The 19454-nt window shown below is 43.8% G+C and overlaps 1 protein-coding gene and 1 long non-coding RNA gene across 2 annotated transcripts in view; one reads left to right on the forward strand and one right to left on the reverse strand.

Annotated features, from left to right (window-relative positions):
• The window catches only part of LOC308479457, a 65936-nt gene that overhangs the window by 22656 nt on the left and 23826 nt on the right, over positions 1 to 19454 (forward strand). Inside the window, exon 2 of the long non-coding RNA XR_013987678.1 lies at positions 9385 to 9472. This is a non-coding gene — a long non-coding RNA (uncharacterized lncRNA). The remainder of the gene's footprint in view (positions 1 to 9384; positions 9473 to 19454) is intronic.
• On the reverse strand, positions 1230 to 17624 carry CYTIP (cytohesin 1 interacting protein). The gene is made up of 8 exons (XM_081008689.1): positions 17215 to 17624; positions 14858 to 14907; positions 13535 to 13589; positions 11729 to 11831; positions 10977 to 11070; positions 9394 to 9463; positions 6492 to 6558; positions 1230 to 2894 (listed from the first exon to the last, which is right to left on the reverse strand). The coding sequence occupies exons 1-8, from the start codon at positions 17371 to 17373 to the stop codon at positions 2428 to 2430; spliced, it is 1065 nt and encodes a 354-aa protein (XP_080864815.1). The 5' UTR covers positions 17374 to 17624; the 3' UTR covers positions 1230 to 2427.

Raw genomic sequence — 19454 nt, forward strand, 5'->3', positions numbered from 1 at the left:
CCTCCTCCCTTTAGGCCACGTCATGAAAGACAGCTGCTAGCAGGCAGTTCCAGGATTCATAAGAAAGGGGCCCTGACCACATCCTCTAAATGTTTTGGTTTTTTTTTAAGTTCACTCTGCTTGAGTACAGTATGGGAGGAAGAAGCATAGAGGGCACTGATTGGACCTGAACTCTCCAAACTGTGCAAAACGGTTAATGTAATTCAATGGGAACAGTGTGTAAGGTGATGAACACTGGGGGGGAATCCTAACTTTACATATACACTGATGGGGTCTGGTTTACTACGAGGTAAACATGCTCAGGGGACGTGGGTGGCGCTGTGGGTTAAACCACAGAGCCTAGGACTTGCTGATCAGAAGGTTGGCGGTTTGAATCCCCATGACGGGGTGAGCTCCCGTTGCTTAGTCCCTGCTCCTGCCAACCTAGCAGTTCGAAAACACGTCAGAGTGCAAGTAGATAAATAGGTACCGCTCCGGCGGGAAGGTAAATGGCGTTTCTGTGCGCTGCTCTGGTTCACCAGAAGCGGTTTAGTCATGCTAGCCACATGACCCGGAAGCTGAACGCCGGCTCCCTCAGCCAGTAAAGGAGATGAGCGCCGCAACCCCAGAGTCGGCCACGACTGGACCTAATGGTCAGGGGTCCCTTTACCTTTAAACATGCTCAGAATTGCAGCCTTGTTCATTGCTATATTTTGCTCCTCCATTGTCTATCCTTCCTATCTTCCTTTAGAGCATTTAAGTGGCCTAATCCGGCCTGCCGGTTGATTTAAGCAGGCCCCTGTGGCAGTATATGTCCCGGGGGGAAATCCTAAAAGCTCAACAATGTCAACCCTAAAAAAAGCTCAAGAACTTTGGTCAGCCCTCACGCATGTTCACTTCATCAAATCTGGCTCTTTGGAAAAAGTTTGGGCACCCCTGCTTTAGAGTGTTCAGTTTCCAGGACATTTGTCATCTAGGTGTAGGTCATGACCAGACCTATTCAACTCCAGAGGTGGAGCTATGCATGCCTTTTTAAAACCAGCCACTTAGAAATCAGAATCTCAAAACTCCATCCCCCCCCCCATGTGGACCTTGAAAATTTAGTATTTTATATTTTTACCATGTTTGAGTTTTTAACCCCTCCTGCCCCCGCCCCTCCCCCAACAACTTCTGATGTCCATATCCCAATATTTACCATTTGGTGACCACCTTTCAGTTTGTTTTTTGAAATGCAAATATCGACCACTACATTCTTCAAAACTGATATTCAAATATATACACATGAAATGCAATTTGAACTATATTTACAAAAGGGGGGGCTGTATTAAAGCACTTGGTCTTCTTTTCTTCTGGAACACACACTGTACATAACAGGCAGTGTAGTTACATCTGAAGGCTATAGCTCTATGAACCCAGTTCATTAATGCTGCCAAATCTTCTTTGCACATACAGTCATACCTCGGGTTGTGAACGTGGTCCGTGCAGGAGGCATGGTCGCAACCCGCAGTGCCGCGTCTGTGCACACGTGTGATGCGATTCTGCGCATGTGTGTGACGTCATTTTGTGCTTCTGCGCATGCGCGAGCACCGAAACCCGGAAGTAACCCGTTCCAGTACTTCTGGGTTCGGTGCGGTTCGCAACCCGAAAACGTGCAAACTGCAGCGTTTGTAACCCGAGGTATGGCTGTACATGCAAGAAATAATTCTAAATATACTTGTATGCTGGTTCACAAGATTGCATCGATTCTCATGCTTATAACAGATTTGCTTTGCTTCTTAAGGCTCCTCAAATCACAGGAATAGCTGTACTCCTGCAAACCAGTACACACATATACTTCTGGTTCATGGGTTACTTTTTCCATGTGATCAGAAAGGGAGAAGAAAACAAGCATGGACAGCTGCGAACCCTTAATAACTGTGTGAAGGAAATGTGCTGGTAGAGCCAAACTTGTGAATGGGCCTTTGTTTGATCACCTAGATAAGAAATATGTCTAATTTTCTTGTTAGCAGCTAGTAAGACTTGGGAAAGGACCATCATGACACTTAGTTCCTAGCAGTTGCCATGTCCGACCCACAATGTATGAATGTCATTTGAAAACAGCCATCCACCCTACTGCCCTTCACCCCAAAATGCTGTGTATATATAATATCAATATGGATGTCTTGAAACTATTTCAGACAAAAACAAGTCTCTCAGTCTCAAGTGTTCCCTTCACCTCCATTGACTTTTCACTGAATGAAGTGCAGGCACAACGTTAGGGATGGGGAAATCTTTGGCCTTGGACTCCAGTTCCCATCAGCCTCTGCCAGCATGGCCAATGATCAGGGATGATGGGAATTGTATTTTGTCCCTGACGTAGGACCTGCACTTCTGTCTGAATGGTTTGAAAGCTGCAGGTTGTTGCCCAGATATTCACTGAAGGATGCAGTTCCTAGCCCACTTCAGTTGTCAGACACGACTTTCTTCCTCTTCTACAGCTCGGTAGAGGCCAGGGATGAATTTCAGCAGCCTTTTTCGAACACTTCCCTTCCGGCTTTTTCGCGGGAGAGTCCCAAATATGTTCGAGACGTTGCTTCCATCCCAAGAGGGAGACGCAGACCCACTGCTTGTCACACTGATGCTTCTGTGCCTTCTCAGTGAACTCTTCACAAAGGCAACATCACTGTCCCTCGAGAGGAAGCAGTCGTCTTCTGTGCTCGACTGCCGGCTAAAAGTCCCACTGGCAGGATCCTCGGAATCGTAGGCTTGGTAGAAGCTGTCCTCACTGTCCACGGTCATTGAGCTCAGGCGGCTTAAACAGCTGCTTTCGCTGGGAAATCGGGGTTTGTTTGCCAAAGCTGACCCTGATCCAGCGTAATCACCAAATAAGTTAGATTCTTCCAGTCCCACAAATTCAAGTGGCGAGCACATTTCCCCTGGGAAAGAGACAGAAGAGAACATGCATTAATTACCTCAAAACGCATAAGCTGGAATAATATAGAGTGGTACCTCCATTTATGAACTTGATTTGTTCTGGAGGTCCGTTCTTAACCCAAAACCGTTCTTCACCTGAGGCATGCTTTTGCTAATGGGGCCTCCTGCCGGCATGCGACTTCCACTCGCATCCTGGGGCAAAGTTCGCTACCCGGAACACCTACTTCCAGGTTAGTGGAACTCGTAACCCAAAGCGTTCATAAGGAGGATGGTACATAACCCAAGGTTCCACGGTACTAAATGTACTGATCTTGGTGAAATATCATTGGAGCTCTCACTTTGGAATGGGGGAGAAATTACATTCAGTTTTCATTTAAAGGTGATCCTTCCTAATTCACACTCTCTGAAACAACATGAGAACCAAAACACAGCCATCTTTCAAAATTCACACTTTCCTGGATTTTGCAATGCAGTTTTCCAGCCAAGTAAGGCGTACAAAAATCCATACACTGTGGTAAAGTGTGCATTAGATGCATATATTACTGAAAATAGCATACAAAATTGAACTGTTATTATTTGAGGACGGGGGGAATTGCTTTGCAAAAATGTGTAAGGCAATATTGCATACAGTTATGCAGATTAGGAGAGACGGGACTAAAATGCTGATGAATTTCCATTAGGACTTTTTCTTTTTAAAAAATTGCAAACTGGTGCAGAAATGTGGAGATATGAAATTAAGGTGGGGGGGGGGGAATGCAAAATTGAATGAAACCGAAATTGACAGATCCACCCATTGCTAGCTCTCAGATGACACGATAAGCGCCCCAGTGGGTGGGGTGTGTGTGTGTGTTTTACTTCTGCATTATAACTGGTGCACATTGTGTGAATGTGAAAGCTGGTGAAGTGTAGTGTGGTAGGCGAGACTGAGCTATGAATTGTATCTGCCATGAACTTATCAGGGTGCCTTAGGCCAGTCTCTCTGTCATCTGCAGAAAGGGGAATAATAATAACTTAACCTTGCAGAGTCGCTGCAAGGATTACAACTAAAAAATGCATGGTAAATTCTTTGAGTACTCAAACACGCTACGCTAGGAATGGGGAACCTCAGGTCCAGGGGCCAAATGTGGCCCTCCAAGTCTCTCTGGCCTCTCTTGGAACTCTAACCCCTATTCGCCCTCCCACCAGATGTCAAAGAGAAGAACAACTACCAGATTTTTAGAAGACATCTGAAGGCAGCCCTCTTTAGGGAAGCTTTTAATGTTTAACAGACTACTGTATTTTAATGCTTTGTTGGAAGCCGCCCAGAGTGGCTGGGGAAACCCAGCCAGATTGGCGGGGTATAAATAATAAATTCTATTCTATTCTATTCTATTCTATTCTATTCTATTCTATTCTATTCTATTCTACTATTTTCCCTTCTTCACACCCCAAGTGTTTTTGCCTGACTAGAATGTGTCATTGAACTCTGATAATGCCTCTTGCTTGCTTGGGGTGTGAGAACATGCACAGAGGAACTAACCAACTCTACAGAAGTGTTCACCCCCATTGCTCTTTCTTCTCCTCCTTTCTTACATTTATATACCACCTTTTCCTCTCAGGAGCTCTGTGGTTCTCCCTATTTTCTCCTCACAACAACCCTGTGAGGTAGGTTAAGCTGAGAGATTGTGACCGGCCCAAGGTCACCCATAGCCGAGTGAGGATTCAAACCCTGACCTCCTAGGTCCTAGTCCAACACACCACAGTGGCTCCACATTTGCCCCTGGCCCTGCCAACCTCTGGAAGGTTGCTCAGAAGGGGAATGTTCCTCACCCCTATGCTATACGAATGTTAAATTCTATTTTTTACTTAGCTGGCCTGAGAGCTGGTGTAGATAATGGTCAAAGCAGCGATGGCAAACTGATGTTCCTCCAAATGGTGTGGGACACCAACTCTTATCAGCCCCAGTCAATATGGCCAATGGTCAGAGATCAGGTGAGCTATAGTCAAACAGTATCTGGAGGGCCACAGGTTACCAGCCCCTGCACTAAGAGCATCAAACCTGGGGCTGGCAAGAACTGGATTTAAATCTCTACCCAGCAATGGAACTCAGTGGCTGGTGCTGGACCTGTTACCATCTCTCTCCCTAACCTACATCACTTAAACTCTTCGTTGTTTCCAGGTCTCTGTGGAGGTCCCAGATCTCTTCTCTACCTTCCAAGTTTCCTTTACCTTTGGTTTAGAGATGAGCCTAATTCATGTGACCTATTTTGGGGCCAAAATTCGATTACACTACAAATAATAATGTGGTTTTTATACTGTAATCTGCCCTGTGATCCTCGGATGAAGGGCGGTATAGAAATTAAATAAATAAGTAAAAGGTAAAGGTACCCCTGCCCGTACGGGCCAGTCGTGTCCGACTCTAGGGTTGTGCGCCCATCTCACTTAAGAGGCTGGGGGCCAGCGCTGTCCGGAGACACTTCCAGGTCACGTGGCCAGCGTGACGAAGCTGCTCTGGCGAGCCAGCACCAGCGCAGCACATGGAAACGCCGTTTACCTTCCCGCTATAAAGCGGTACCTGTTTATCTACTTGCACTTAGGGGTGCTTTCGAACTGCTAGGTGGGCAGGAGCTGGGACCGAAAGACGGGAGCTCACCCCGCCACGGGGATTCGAACCGCCGACCATGCGATCGGCAAGTCCTAGGCACTGAGGTTTTACCCACAGCGCCACCCGCGTCCCCAAATAATGAGTAAAGGCTGTTTATTAGGGCTCTGGGGAATTCTACTTTCTCCAGTGTGACTCACAGCAGCCTTGAAAAATCAATACAAGTGGATACAAAAATCATGTATGTATATTTAAGGCATTTATAAACTGCCCTTCATAAATATCTACCTCCCAGGCAGTCTACAATGCAGATTAAAAACAAAATAGCAACAATAAGAAATAAAACGTAAAGGTAAATCAATAAAACAAATACAATTAAAAACAAATCGGCTGGATCAGCAAGGTGAAAAGCTTCGTTTGCAGTGTTTAAAATGCAATTTCCTGAAAGCAGACACTTCAAGCTAAAGACTACTGTATGCACAATTCAGGCAAATGTTTTAATACCAGCCAGAGGTGTACAGTCAGTGTCATATGGCCACATTCACACCATATATTTAAAGTATTATCATATGAATTTAAACAGTAATAGCTTTCAACGAAGAATTCTGGGAGCTGTAGCTTGATAAAGGTGCTGAGAGTTGGTATGAGACCCCTATTTCCCTCTCAGAGCTACAGTTCCCAAAGTGGTTCAACAATCAATTTGTCTTCACAGGGAAGTCTGGGAATTGTAGCTCTGAGAAGGGAGCAGGGGCTGCCTAACAACCCTCAGCACACTTAACAAACCGCAGCTCCCATAATTCTTTGGGGGAACTGAAGACTTATCATGGCAATTTATGCTATGGCTGGTGTTCTTCTATACAGCTTCTCCCAAACCTTTTATCTGCAGGAGAGAACAAAGGCAAACCAAAATCTGAAACTCAGGAAACTCATTGACTCACTGGTGTTCACATCATTTTTGCAGAGGAAACTGGGGTGGGTTATGCATTCTTATTTTCTATCACAGGAAATTCAGCCTTACCATTAGCAAGGTGGTGTTCTCGTAAGCACAGTGACTGGAACTCCAGCAATTTTTCTTGCAGGGTTTTCTGTAAAAGGCAAGCAGAGATCACTGCAATTTGGGGCACAACACTTTATAAGGTAGCTCGGTTATACACTCAAGCCCCCATTGTGATTGTGACAAATGTGTCCAGCGATTTTCTCTGAATTGGTCCAGTTGTGTCTGAGGGATTTGCAGTTGTTTTTAAATGAAGTTTAGTGTTTTATCCCTCTTTCTCGTGTTGCCTTTTTCCTGTTGTTGTTTTTTAAATCAGTATTTTAACCCTCCCCCCAAGGGCACTGGAGTCAGTTGGACAATAATTAAAGTGAATGGTGGGTTTTTTTGGAGGGGGGAGGGAAGGAATAATGCATATCCAAGTTATTGGGGGGGGTCATGATGGACTTTGGGTATTCAGATTTTGAAATTTGCTTACTGGTCACACACCTGGGGACTTGAAAAACGCCCAAGGGAAACATCAGAATCTAAGAGAAATGACCAGGAAATTGGACTAGGTGGGTCTTTGGTCTTATCCAAAAGGATCTCCTTATGTTCTTATTGGGACACATAATCCCATCTCACTTTCCCCTAGAACAGCTGAGCAGTGACATTCTGTACTGTATATCATAGATTACTGCAAATGTATTACACTTCCTTTAAACTCCAATCCCTTTCCTTAAATCCCAGTGCTTTTCCTAAAGCTTTCCTTCCAAGAGAGAGAAAGATCATCATCAGGGAGTTTATCCAAGTTTTGGATAAGTGACAAGACAGCATTCTTCCTAGTTTGCCAGGCTTCATAATAATCAGCCACTGTGCTCTCTCATTAATCAGAGCAATGAAAAAGTTTGGCTCTGCGGTTCAAGCACAATTTTGCTAGCTCTTTCTAGGCTGGATGGCAGGAGTCCCTTGCCTTCTTAGCTGCTTTAATCAAGGGGCTTGCTAGCATCCCAGGATTTGGTGTCATCTGGAGGTCAAGCTCAGGTGGTGGCTTTGGGGTTATGTAAGCAGTTTGGCTGGGCCAGTGGGCTTCCCACGTTTCCTCCTTCGGTTTCAAGATTTTGTACCAGAGTGGAACAGCAGCAGAGTGCAAGGACCTTTCCCTCATATTCTCTGCTGGATATTGGCAGCATGGTTGCGGTGATGATTTATGGGAATTTCACAGCAGCAGCTAACGGCTTAATCAAGATGAAGGCCCCATTGTGCAGCTAAAGAAACCTTTAACCCTGTCCCTGCCAGGATTTCATGCCCAATGAGTAGAAGGGAAGGTGAAATAAGTTTCAATTCATGACCTCTATGTTAAGGATAATGGTTTAATTTCCTGAGATGGGAATGTTCAGTTATAAATGCATAGGTGCTTCAAGGGACGAGGAAACCTACGTGATCAGGTCTCCAGTTAAATGCAAAGGAGCCTGAGCATGTATGTGTGCAACTTTCCACTAGGTTCAGACCTTCCACTGAAAGTGTGAAGGAGGAGGAGGAGGAGCAAGGCCAGTGGACACAATTCTGCTTTTTCCTTTGGTGGTTCAGTATCTGTGCAACTGAAAATCCGAACAAGGCTACTGTTTCTACTGGGTGTTGTTCCATCATGCAGAGTGTGGCTTTCCAATCATCAGGAGCTAGGTGGAATCACATGATGCTTGCTGACTCCCCTCTCCCAATATAAATATTTGGGGGCTGAAATGTACTTTCCTGGCTTAAGCTTCAGGCACAGAGCCCAAGGAAAGCTGAACGGATGCCATTCTGCTTCAGCTGCTGCCTGCACTAAGTCCTAAGAAAAGCTGGCTGCTCATTAATCACATTGCAAAATGAGTCCAAACTGGCAATAGAAGATTTAATAATTTTGCGTTCTTTTTATAACTGAAGACATGCAGCATTGCGCTGAGGCCCATTTTCTGTCTTCCTCATCCCAAAAAAAGTGTCTACGGCAGGTGCTCTACTCTTCATTATGCTAGCATTAGTGTAATAGCCATCAGAGATAGATAGGTTCCCCGCCCCCCAAGGAACTTTCCTCCTCCGCCCCCACCTGTTGAGACTACATTCTTTGGGGAAGGAGTTGTAATTCATTGGGAGCAGTGGGCAGGGCTGGAGTAAAAATGGGTGGGGCCATTATTTTCCCCTTTCTGTTTCCCTTTCTCCTCCCTCATTCTCTTTCTCTTTCTCTCTCTTCTTCCTCCTCCTCTTCTCCCCACCCCCACCCCAGTTGCCAGGGGAAGGATAGGATCAAAGATCTGAACAAATCTCCAGCAAAGGGCTTCCTCCACCTCCATTTGAGATTTTCCCCAACTCACCCCATGTTTTCCCCCTCCTGTTCTTCCTCTGAGCTCCCCTCACCTGCATTAAATTAGGCTGAGGGCAATTAACATCACCCAACTGCTGGCAACAAATGCAGCTGTTTTAGAACAAGGGTTATATGAGTTCTAAATGTAACTCCAGCTGCTGCCTTTTGGACCAGTTCAAGCTCCTGAGTTATCTTGAAGGACAACCCCATGTAGGCTGCCCCCTCTCACTTTCTCGACTTGATAACTTAGAACACATGACACCTCCATCTTTCAAGGATTTCATCACTGCCTCCAAACACCTGCCTAGCCCTTCAGCTGGCTCTCCTGATTCAGGTGGGACAGAGAAAAGGCTAGGTAGTTTCCCTGGATGCTGTGATTATAATGTTGCTACTTTGCATAGCAGATGTTGTTTTGTTGCTCTTATTGATTTAGGAATATTTATATTGAATTTGCTTTTATGTTTCGTATTATGGTTTGTTATCTGAACTACTCTGAGTTCACTTGTGAAGAAAATCAAAGATATAAGCCCCTAAATAAACAAATGTATCTTCAGGTGGTTTCTGCATAGTTAAAACTGATGCTTTCTATCCTCTATATAGAATCAGTACCTTCAAGAACCGCAGCTTAGTTTCCAGTTCCATCCGCTTCATTATAAAGGACTCATTCACAGTATCTAACCTGCAAACAGTAAGTATTGTTATTATTATTACTATTATTACTATTATTATTATTATTATTTATTACCACTATTAATAAAATTTCATATTGCTAATATGAATGCAAGTTAAAATGTCAGGCATGCGTTTCCTGCATTGGACTGTGGCTCCATCTAGTCTTGGCTGTTTCTCCCTTACCAAATATAAGCCATGCTAAAGTTCACAAGGAGAATGGTGATAGCCATCTCCTGTTACTTGCCTCTGGCAAATATGAACGTTTGCAGACATCATTTACATACTTGATTTTTGAGACAGACAAGATTACTATTGGGACAACAATGTTTTATATTTTGATTTTGTTCTGTGAACCACCCCACCCCCCGAGACCTCTGGGTATAGGGTAGTATATAAATTCAACAAATAAATAAAATTAAATAAAAAACAAGCTTAATAACTTCTGGCAGCTCAGGTGGATAAGGAGGCAAACTTGGGCTCATGTCACCACTGATTCTTGCCTAATCCAAGAGAACGTGTATTACTGGTTAAGAATGTGAAAGGACTTGAAATCCATTTCTGATTAAATGCCATTAAATTGTGCCTGAGTAGTGGGGGCAAAGAGATATTCCAGGGTTGTGGTTGAGAAAGAGAAGGGGGCATAGGAGAAAACAGGTGTACTTTTATTAAGATGAGGAGCCTACATCCCCTCTGAGTTCTGTCCCATTGATTTGTCCCAAAGGAACCATAGGGTAACAGACCTTAATTGATTGTCATATGTCAGCCACATTTTAGGCTGTGTTGCAACTATCGGGCAACTCAGGCTCTGAGACTGGCAGGTGCAGCTTACTGTCCCATCACCTTGCTGTCAAGTGACATGAAAGAGGGCCTTCTCTGTCGTGGCATCCAGACTACAATATTCCTCCTTCCTGGAGGTATGGCTGGCCACAATATTGTTGGAATTCTGTTGCCTTGTTAATAAAATGCACGGTCTCTCAGGCTTTGGAGGGGCTTGCTTAAGCAGTTTTGAATTTTCTTACGTATCTGGATTGTTCTACTGTCCCCAATGTTTTGATTTAAATCTGTTGTCATTTTAATTGTGCTTTATGGTTTTAAGTAATGCTGCTTTATTTAAAATGTTGCAAAGTCCTCTATGATCACAATGCGAAGAGTTGTCCGTAAGTTTCTTAAATAGATTGAATACTGTTTCAGATTCTGGACCTAATGGTTGTACAGACATACACACAAACACCACCTGTTTCAGTTAAGCTCAATATATGGTAAGCCAGCTCTGTTGCTGCATTTGGGCTCCTGCTCATTCTGCTGAGTGGGGCCCTGGACCTTTGCCCCAAAGTCCTGCCCTGAGTGCACCAATGGCTTTTGACGGCAAATGCCTGCCTGCCTGCATACTCTAATGTTCTGAATCCTGGAACGTTTCTTGTGGCCTGTGCCCATTGCTGCCTTGGCCATTTCTCTGCAGCAATAACAAACCATGAGAAAACCCTTTTTGTCTTCTTGGGAGCAGAAGGGCTTTTGATTACCTCAAAAAGTTCCCTGATGACTTGATCAAGTCCACCATTTGCTTATGAGCAAGTCCTTCGGTGCTCATTCCGTTGATGTTGGTCAAAATATAACCTGTGATAATTCAAAAATGGATATAATTAGAGACTGTGTATTCATTGTTCCCTCTGTATCCTAAAAAAAAAAAAAAAAAAGCAAATGGGAGAAGCAGTAAACCAGGAGTGGGAAACCTCAGGTCCAGGGTCTGACTGTGGCTGTCCACACATCCATGTCCAGGCCTCAAGGTGCCAACTTGAATAAAATATGGGGGGACGGACGGACAGGTAAGCTCTGCCACACATAATCGATCACATGATACAGTGCATGCACACCGTTTGAACGGCAGTGCCCATCAACTGGGGGGGCGGCCCTGTGCCCCTAGAGGTTGGCTCCTATGGTCCAGGCCAAACTGCTCACTGACTTCACTCTGTGCCATCTTGTAGTGATTTTATCTGACTAGAATGTATCCTTAAATTCTGGTGCCTCTTGCTTACCTGCATGGCGAGAGGGGTGGGTGTGTCTGTGGTGTCTGTGTCTACATCCACACACACACACACAGAGAGAGAGAGAGAGAGAGAGAGAGAGAGAGAGAGAGAGAGAGAGACTGACTACTGGTGTGTGACCCCTGGGAAGTTGCCTGTGAGGAAATGTGGTCCTCAGGCTGAATATTTCCCCCATCCCTACAGTGAACTTTGTTAGGGTGAATTTTAGGGTGGGGGAAAAGGCTAGTTACCACTTTGTAGTCCGGCAAGAGAGGCGGGGCTTCCTTCTTTAACTTTGCAGATGTACGTGCAAGTTTCCAAGGAGTGGCTGATGTGGCGCTGCAGTCGAAGAGTCTGTGAACAGAAACACTGCGTTGGGAACAGGAAAAGGTTTATCTTGCGGCACCAGTTCACAGAAGTAGTATCGAAACTGGCTTACGTACCCATCAAACTGCATCCTCCCACCCATTCACTCTCCCACACAACAGTGAAACAAATGCTTCCTCTTTCTAAAAGATAAATAGTGTGTGGGGGGGGGGAGAGAACTAACAGGAACAAACAGTGTTCCCACCCAACAACAAGGCTGTCCTTCTCCTTCCCAGACATTTAGAGAAGATCAGGAAGAAATTGCTCATATGGTACCACAAAAGAAATTATGTGTCCAAGGCCCTGGTGTGTTACACAGCTGTAAGACAGTCTGACAGTAGGTGTGTATAATAATTCAACAAGCACCCAGCAGAACAGGGGGACAATTTTTTCATTATTATCATTATTTATTAAATTTGTGTACCACCCTATACCTGTAAATCTCGGGGCGGTTCACAACATAAAATTACAATATCAAGGATCTGGTCAGAGGCAAAGCAATGTTTCTTAGGTCTCCTGCCTGGGCATAGCTATTGGCTGCAACTAACAAAATGAAGGGAATGTGAAGCAAATCTAAAGTACGGTAACTGTTTTGGCCCTAATCAGGTCCTGTCCAAATGACTAAACAGTGTCCCCTCCCAAGGTTAGCTCAAGCCATTTTGCTGCCTGAGGCAGAGCAGCAAATGCTGCTGACACGGCCAACCAAGTGGTTTTGGCACCTCGAGCAGGAAATCTCACAAGCATCTCTGCCCTTCCCTGGCAATAAAAATAGAACAGTAACAATTTGCTGTCCTTTCATGACACCCCACACCAGCTGCCTGATGCGCCAATGGCAGGGCTGGCCCTGCAACACCACCTCCCCTCTCCAATGGTCAAATGCCCACAATAGATATTGCTCACAATATAGCACTGGAAAAGGAAGTGAGGGGAAAGGAAGAAGAGGAGCTCAGACGCCTCAGGGGCCTCTTTCATTCGTCTCTGAGGCATTCAGTGCTGTGAGATCTTCTGAGCTCTCACAGAAAGCCCGACCCACCTCTTTATGCATGGTAAATAGCTGTTGTTGCTGTAACAGTTATATCCCAAGTTTCTTCCAATGGGGGTCAAGGTGGTGCAAATGGCTCTTCACTGCCCCCATTTGATCCTCAACAGCAACCCAGTGAGGTAGAGTAGACTGAATAGAGTAGCTTTCTGACTGTTTCAACCCTTCTCTTCCAGGTTCTAATTCAGCACTCTAACCAGTAGGCCACACTGGGTCTTTCATAGTTATGAAATGCTGGCTTAGCATGGAATAAAGACCTCCCTATTCCAGTCAACATGGGGTAACAACCATGAGGAGCAGTTTAGCACCCCATGAAACATTCTTTCTAACAGTTGTGAAGAAGCACTTCTGTTTTGTTTGTTTGCATTTTTGTCCCCTCCTTCCTCTAAGGATACATGGTTCTCCCCATTATATCCTCACAACAATTTTGTGTGAAAGGTTTGGCTGAGGGAAAAAGCCAGGAACAGCTCCAGGTTTGAGAGAGCCAAGTATTCCATAGTGCACACACACACACACACACACACACACACACACACACACCTGCTTACATGGATGAGTGTGCTTGGGCTAACCTGATAATGGCAGCAGCACTCCAGAATGGTTTGAGAGCTCCCATTTTAATTTCCCTGCATTCATAGGGTTAAAGGCTCACCTGAATTTCAAATCCAAATGTTTCATTATCTTCTTTGAAGATTTTAAGTGACTTTCTGCAGAGAGAGAGAGATACACAGATACACACAAAGTCAATAACCCATTGGAAGGGAATAACGTGTTTAAGGCTTAATTTAGAATAAATGTGCTGTTCATCAGAAGCATCAGTAGTTCTTAACAAGTGCTGTGCAATGAAAAATCTAAAATCTCCCCACATCTCCAAAGATCATGTGGACAGGATTGTTTACAGGACGTACATTATTGTACACATCACCAAACTGTCACTGGGAGAATGTGGCTCGACTGGATGTGTGCAAAGCTGAGCATACAAGGAAGTAATTGTGCCATTGCCTCTCATCTCCTGCAGCCAAGGATACTTAAAGAATTCACCCTCTGACCAGATCTGCACATCCCAGACTTAACAAGCAGAACTGTACACAGTTATGCTTCAGATTTCACACTTCCCTGAATTCTGTGATGCAATTTTCAGCTTCAAAAAAGATGAAGTACTGAAATGCATATAAAAATGTTTGGATAAAATACATTTTAAAAGGTGGGAAATACATTCAAAAATACAAATTTTCATGCAGATTTTTTTTTTTAAGTAGCAAAAATGGGAATGAATGGACTTCTGCATAAACACATCTGAGAGTGACATGAATGAGAAACAGACTCATCCATTCATCCTCGCTCCCAGCTTACCACCACGTTCTCCAGCATGGCATCATTTCAACCCACTTTTGAGTTCTGTGCTGGGCATATAGTGAAATGACCGCCTAATTGCTTCACCCTTCACAATACTATATGCATGAATCCTTTCTGTTCCTATATTTGGCCTCCCATTTTGATTGTGTGGTCTGGGCCACTGAGTGAAAGGAACGCATCACATATAAAGTGATGCCCCAGTTCCTCTGCACTCTGGCCTTCTGTCTACCCAATTGGTAGCACAGGGGAAATGACCAGCCGTGTACTGGAGAAATGATTTCAAATCATTCTCAATATCATCGTCGTCAAAAGAAAGTATATACCACCTTTCATTTCAAGAAGAAATACAAAGGTGATTAACTCTCTAATGATACTCTACCACACTACAATATGTAATGGTGGCTGCATTAGCTACTGGGTTTAGGGATGGGCTGTGGGTATGCATTGCTCAGTCTTTCCACAACTCTCCAGCCCACGGATTTCATTGTAGTTATTTGTTTTTTCACACTTTCATCTTCCTCTTTCAGTATCTGTCTTGGGCCCCCACACACAATTGTCACATTTCCAGTAGCAGTGTAATGAACTAATATTTAGAGAGAGAAAGCAATGCCTTTATTACCTTTGAGGGCCAACAGAGTCACCTGAAGAGATTGTCCTACTTAAAGAAAGCTGGAAGGAGAAGAGAGAAGGGAGGGCATTGCATTAGAAATTCATTTGTGTCTAGAAAACAAAATGCTAGATGAAAGCTTTACATATGCAAAACTGCCAGTGAGAATTACGATCATATAAGGTCCACCTGGTCCAGGGTCCTTTGAACAGGGCCAAGCAGGTGACTCTGAAAGTTCAAATTCAGGGCATGATGAAGACGGTTACACCCTCTTGATTTCCCCCAGCTTAGGAACACAGAAATGTTAAAAATGGCCCTCCTGGATCAAAGGCCCATCTGCATTCTAAACCCCACAGTGGTCAACCAGCTATTTCCAGGAATCCCTCAAGTGGGGCAAAAAGGAAAAATTCCTTCTCTCCTGGTTGCTCACCAGCAGGGTGGTGTTGGGTGGCATCCTGACTCTGGTTCAAGCACATATCATGGCTACTAGCTGTTGATAAAGGCATCTCTCCAAAGAGTGCTGGCCCTACCATTAGGCAGAGTGAAGCTGCTGCCCCAGACAACTGATTTTGGATGTCATAAAAGTTGAATAAATTGTAAGTCATGGGTTGCCTTTCAGTTGTGACTCTTCACTAACAGAAGTGGCTGTGCTTGCTCAAGGCAGGGCACTGGATTTTCAAAGAGTCCTCCTACCCAGTACAGCTCTTCCTTTTTTGCAGTATCTGCTTCTGAAGAATAGTGGACCCTCTGAAACAGAATGGGGTATGCCATAGAGGGTGCTATTGGTAGAAGGGATCAAGGGAAAATGGGGTGTCTCATCTTGTGCTAGTGAAAGTGCATCGCTAGGGCAAAGGCACCATTTGATACAACAACAACAACCACCCGTTTACTTCCAGGGAAGGGGGAAAGGAGCTTATGGGATTTTCTTCCTCAGGTGCCAAAATAACTTGACTGGCTTTGGGTACTGTGCCAAAATACCTAGGGCCAGCCCTGACTCAGAGGCACCAGCAACCCATTCATCACCATTGCCTGAAGTTAAACGATTTACACTTGTGGGAACAAATTTCAGCTCCCAAAAGTGGAAAGCAAGAGCCTCTCTTGATTAAAAATATAATCCATCTCAGCACATTTGTCAACTGAGAGCAGTCCCAGGTATGGCACATCTTAGTCAATTTAGCAAGCAGCCAAGGAACTTATTGGCAGAGGTGGCTTGAACCGTGAATTGATCTTGGGCCCAAAGCCCATGCCTGTGGTTTCTTTCAAGATTTAACCACAGCACAAGCAAGCACTTCAGACCATGCCTGGCCACAATCCCTTAGAATCAACTGGGATTGCCTGTGCCAATCCTAGTTCATGCTTCTGTGCCCAGGGCCTGAGAAGGAACACCACATGGCATCCTCCTTACCAAGTCACCCTCCTTTCCTAATATTAGTACTCAAGTTGTTTCGGCATCCGAGGAAGAAAATCTTACAAGCACCTCTCCCACAGAATAGAATCAAAAAGATAACCCGTTTTTCCCCGGTCGCAAAGCTCCAAATCAGCTGGCTGAGCCTCTGAGGCAGCTGCCTCCCCCGGCAGACCAGCCCTAAAACAGTAGCCTAAGATATGGAAATTGAACAGGTGTAGATTTCTGTGGCATAGAGATAAATGGTGGGAAAGCCTCACCTGCTAAATTTCTGTGATTCAGGTGGATAATATAGCCACAGCATCTAGGACTGTTAAAAGATTGCAACTGTAAAAGCAGGCACCCCCAAACTCAGCCCTCCAGCTGTTTTGGGACTACAACTCCCATCATCCCTAGCTAACAGGACCAGTGGTCAGGGATGATGGGGATTGTAGTCCCAAAACAGCTGGTGGGCCGAGTTTGGGGATGCCTGCAATAGACAGTTCAGGGCTGGCCCAAGACATTTTGGCACCTGAGGCAAACCACAAAATGGTGCTCTCCTCACCACCAGGGAAGAATGGGTGAATGAAGGTCTACATCAGGAACGGGGTGGGGGTCATAGAGATCACACCTTGCCTCATGTGTGGACCAACACCTTGCCTCATGTGTGGACCAACAAGTCGTCTGCATTGTTATTTCCCATTAGCCCAACTTGGAAATGAATGAACAAGAGCAGCAACAGAAATGTGAAGCATAAGAAAGACATATCCCAAAAAATTCTGTGGTGTGCTGAAGGCAACCCTCTTTATCCTTGATACCTCTGATAGATATATTTCCCACCCCATTCTCTTGACTGTAACTTGGTTTAACTGGTTTTAAAACTCTTTTGAACACTTAACTGCTTTTAACTCTCTTTTTAAATTGTTGTAACCCACCCTCATGGTGAAATCCGGGTAAGAAGAAATAATAATAATAATAATCATACCTGCTTGTAGTCCCTAGACAACGTGTCTATTGAATTTGTGAATGCCTGGCTTCTTTTGTTGTCCAGTGGTGGGTTACCTATGGGGTCCAAGTACGGGGTGTAAACTGAGCCCACACAGTTGGCGTTGCGGTTCTGCTGAATGAGCCTCTTTAAGGACATCTTGAATTCAACTGGAAGTCATTCACAGGCTAGCATTGCTTAAGGAACCTTGCGCGACTGAGGAAGGAAGCAAACTAAAAACATAACCTCAATTGTGAGCAAAAGTAGCAAACACACGAACAGGGTGGAGGGGGAGAGGAGAACAAGGCCATGTGACTTGTGGTTTAGGTGCAGTTTACATAAATCTCTTCTCACAGATCAGTCAGTGTTACTCAATGTTTCTTTTTAAGCTTACAAGAGTTTGTCCCTGCAATTAAAGCAATCTGCTTATTCCCTCCCCACACACACTATCAACCCCCCACCCTCCCGTCCAGGAACACACACTGCCTGGATGCAAACAGAAGCAACTCTTTATCGTGCAGTTTCTGTGCCCCCTTGATAGTTTGTGTCTAAAACACCATCTGGCTTTAAATGTCCTTGGAGTTGATGAATTTGCCGCATTCTCAGGCTTGTTTAGGTTTTTGTTTTTAACTCCCCATTTCCCATGGAACAGGACAGATTAATAAGATTTTTGTTAATATAAATAGATTAAAACCATAACTTACATGTATTTTTTTTTATAAGATATTTATTAGGATTTTCAAAATATTACAAAATAGAAAAAGAAAAAAGAAAAATACAAAATAAAAATAGTTAAAAACAATTCAGTCTTTCAATCACTTATCTTTCATTTGCTTGTTTCCCAGACCTCCTCGCGCTTCCCTTTTCTGTATTCCACTTCAATTGTTAGTTTAGCAAATCCCTCCCCTCTTTGTTTATCCTAGTCTTCGATCTTAAAATATTGTAACATTAAATTTTTACCTATTAATAGTCCATTTTTTCATATTCCCTTATAATATTACAGCTAAAAACCACTTAGTTTCTATCCAACATCATTCTAACATTCATCAGTTTTACAATATTTCTGTAAATAGTCTTTGAACTTTTTCCAATCTTCTTCCACCAATTCTTCTCCCTGGTCTCAGATTCTGCCAGTCATTTCCGCCAATTCCATATAGTCCATCACCTTCATCTGCCATTCTTCCAGAGTGAGTAGGTCTTGTGTCTTCCAATACTTTGCAATAAGTATTCTTGCTGCTGTTGTGGCATACATAAAGAAAGTTCTATCCTTCTTTAGCACCAATTGGCTGACTATGCCCAACAGAAAGGCCTCTGGTTTCTTTAGAAAGGTATATTTAAATACCTTTTTCAATTCATTATAGATCATCTCCCAGAAAGCCTTAATCTTTGGGCACGTCCACCAAAGGTGAAAGAATGTACCTTCGTTTTCTTTACATTTCCAACATTTATTATCGGGCAAATGGTAGATTTTTGCAAGCTTGACTGGTGTCATGTACCACCTGTATATCATTTTCATAATATTTTCTCTTAGGGCATTTAGGGCAAATTTACATGCCGTAAATTTCATACCTGTGGTCCACAACTGTTCCCAGTCAGCAAACATAATATTATGTCCAACATCTTGTGCCCATTTAATCATAGCAGATTTCACCGTTTCATCCTGAGTATTCCATTTCAACAGAAAGTTATACATCTTTGACAAAATCTTAGTTTTGGGTTCTAACAGTTCTGTTTCTAGTTTTGATTTTTCCACCTGGAAGCCAATTTTCTTATCCAAATTATATGCCTCCATTATCTGATAATAATGAAGCCAGTCTCGCACTTTATCTTTTAATTTCTCAAAACTCTGCAATTTCAATTTGTCTCCTTCTTGTTCCAAAATTTCCCAGTATTTCGGCCATTTGGCCTCCATATTGAGCCTTTTCTGAGCCTTTGCTTCCATTGGTGACAACCACCTTGGGGTTTTATTTTCAAGTAAGTCCTTATATCTTATCCAGACATTTAACAATGCTTTCCTAACAATATGGTTTTTAAATGCTTTATGTGCTTTAACCTTGTCATACCACAAATATGCATGCCACCCAAAAACATTATTGAAACCTTCTAAATCCAGAATGTCTGTGTTCTCAAGAAGCAGCCATTCTTTCAACCAGCAGAATGCTGCTGATTCATAATAAAGTTTGAGGTCTGGCAGGGCAAATCCACCTCTGTCCTTTACATCAGTTAATATTTTAAATTTT

Source organism: Podarcis pityusensis (assembly GCF_964106645.2).
Source record: "Podarcis pityusensis genome assembly, chromosome: 1".
Lineage (NCBI taxonomy): Eukaryota > Metazoa > Chordata > Lepidosauria > Squamata > Lacertidae > Podarcis > Podarcis pityusensis.

Excerpts from the sequence above, each read along its gene's own strand:
- CYTIP (XM_081008689.1), bottom strand. The coding sequence starts at position 17,373 with ATGTCCTTAAAGAGGCTCATTCAGCAGAACCGCAACGCCAACTGTGTG. Across the intron at positions 11,832-13,534 it reads CATTTGGATTTGAAATTCAG|ACTCTTCGACTGCAGCGCCA; the intron begins GTGAGCCTTTAA and ends TTCTGTTCACAG. Across the intron at positions 11,071-11,728 it reads TCTTGCCGGACTACAAAGTG|GTTATATTTTGACCAACATC; the intron begins GTAACTAGCCTT and ends GAATTATCACAG.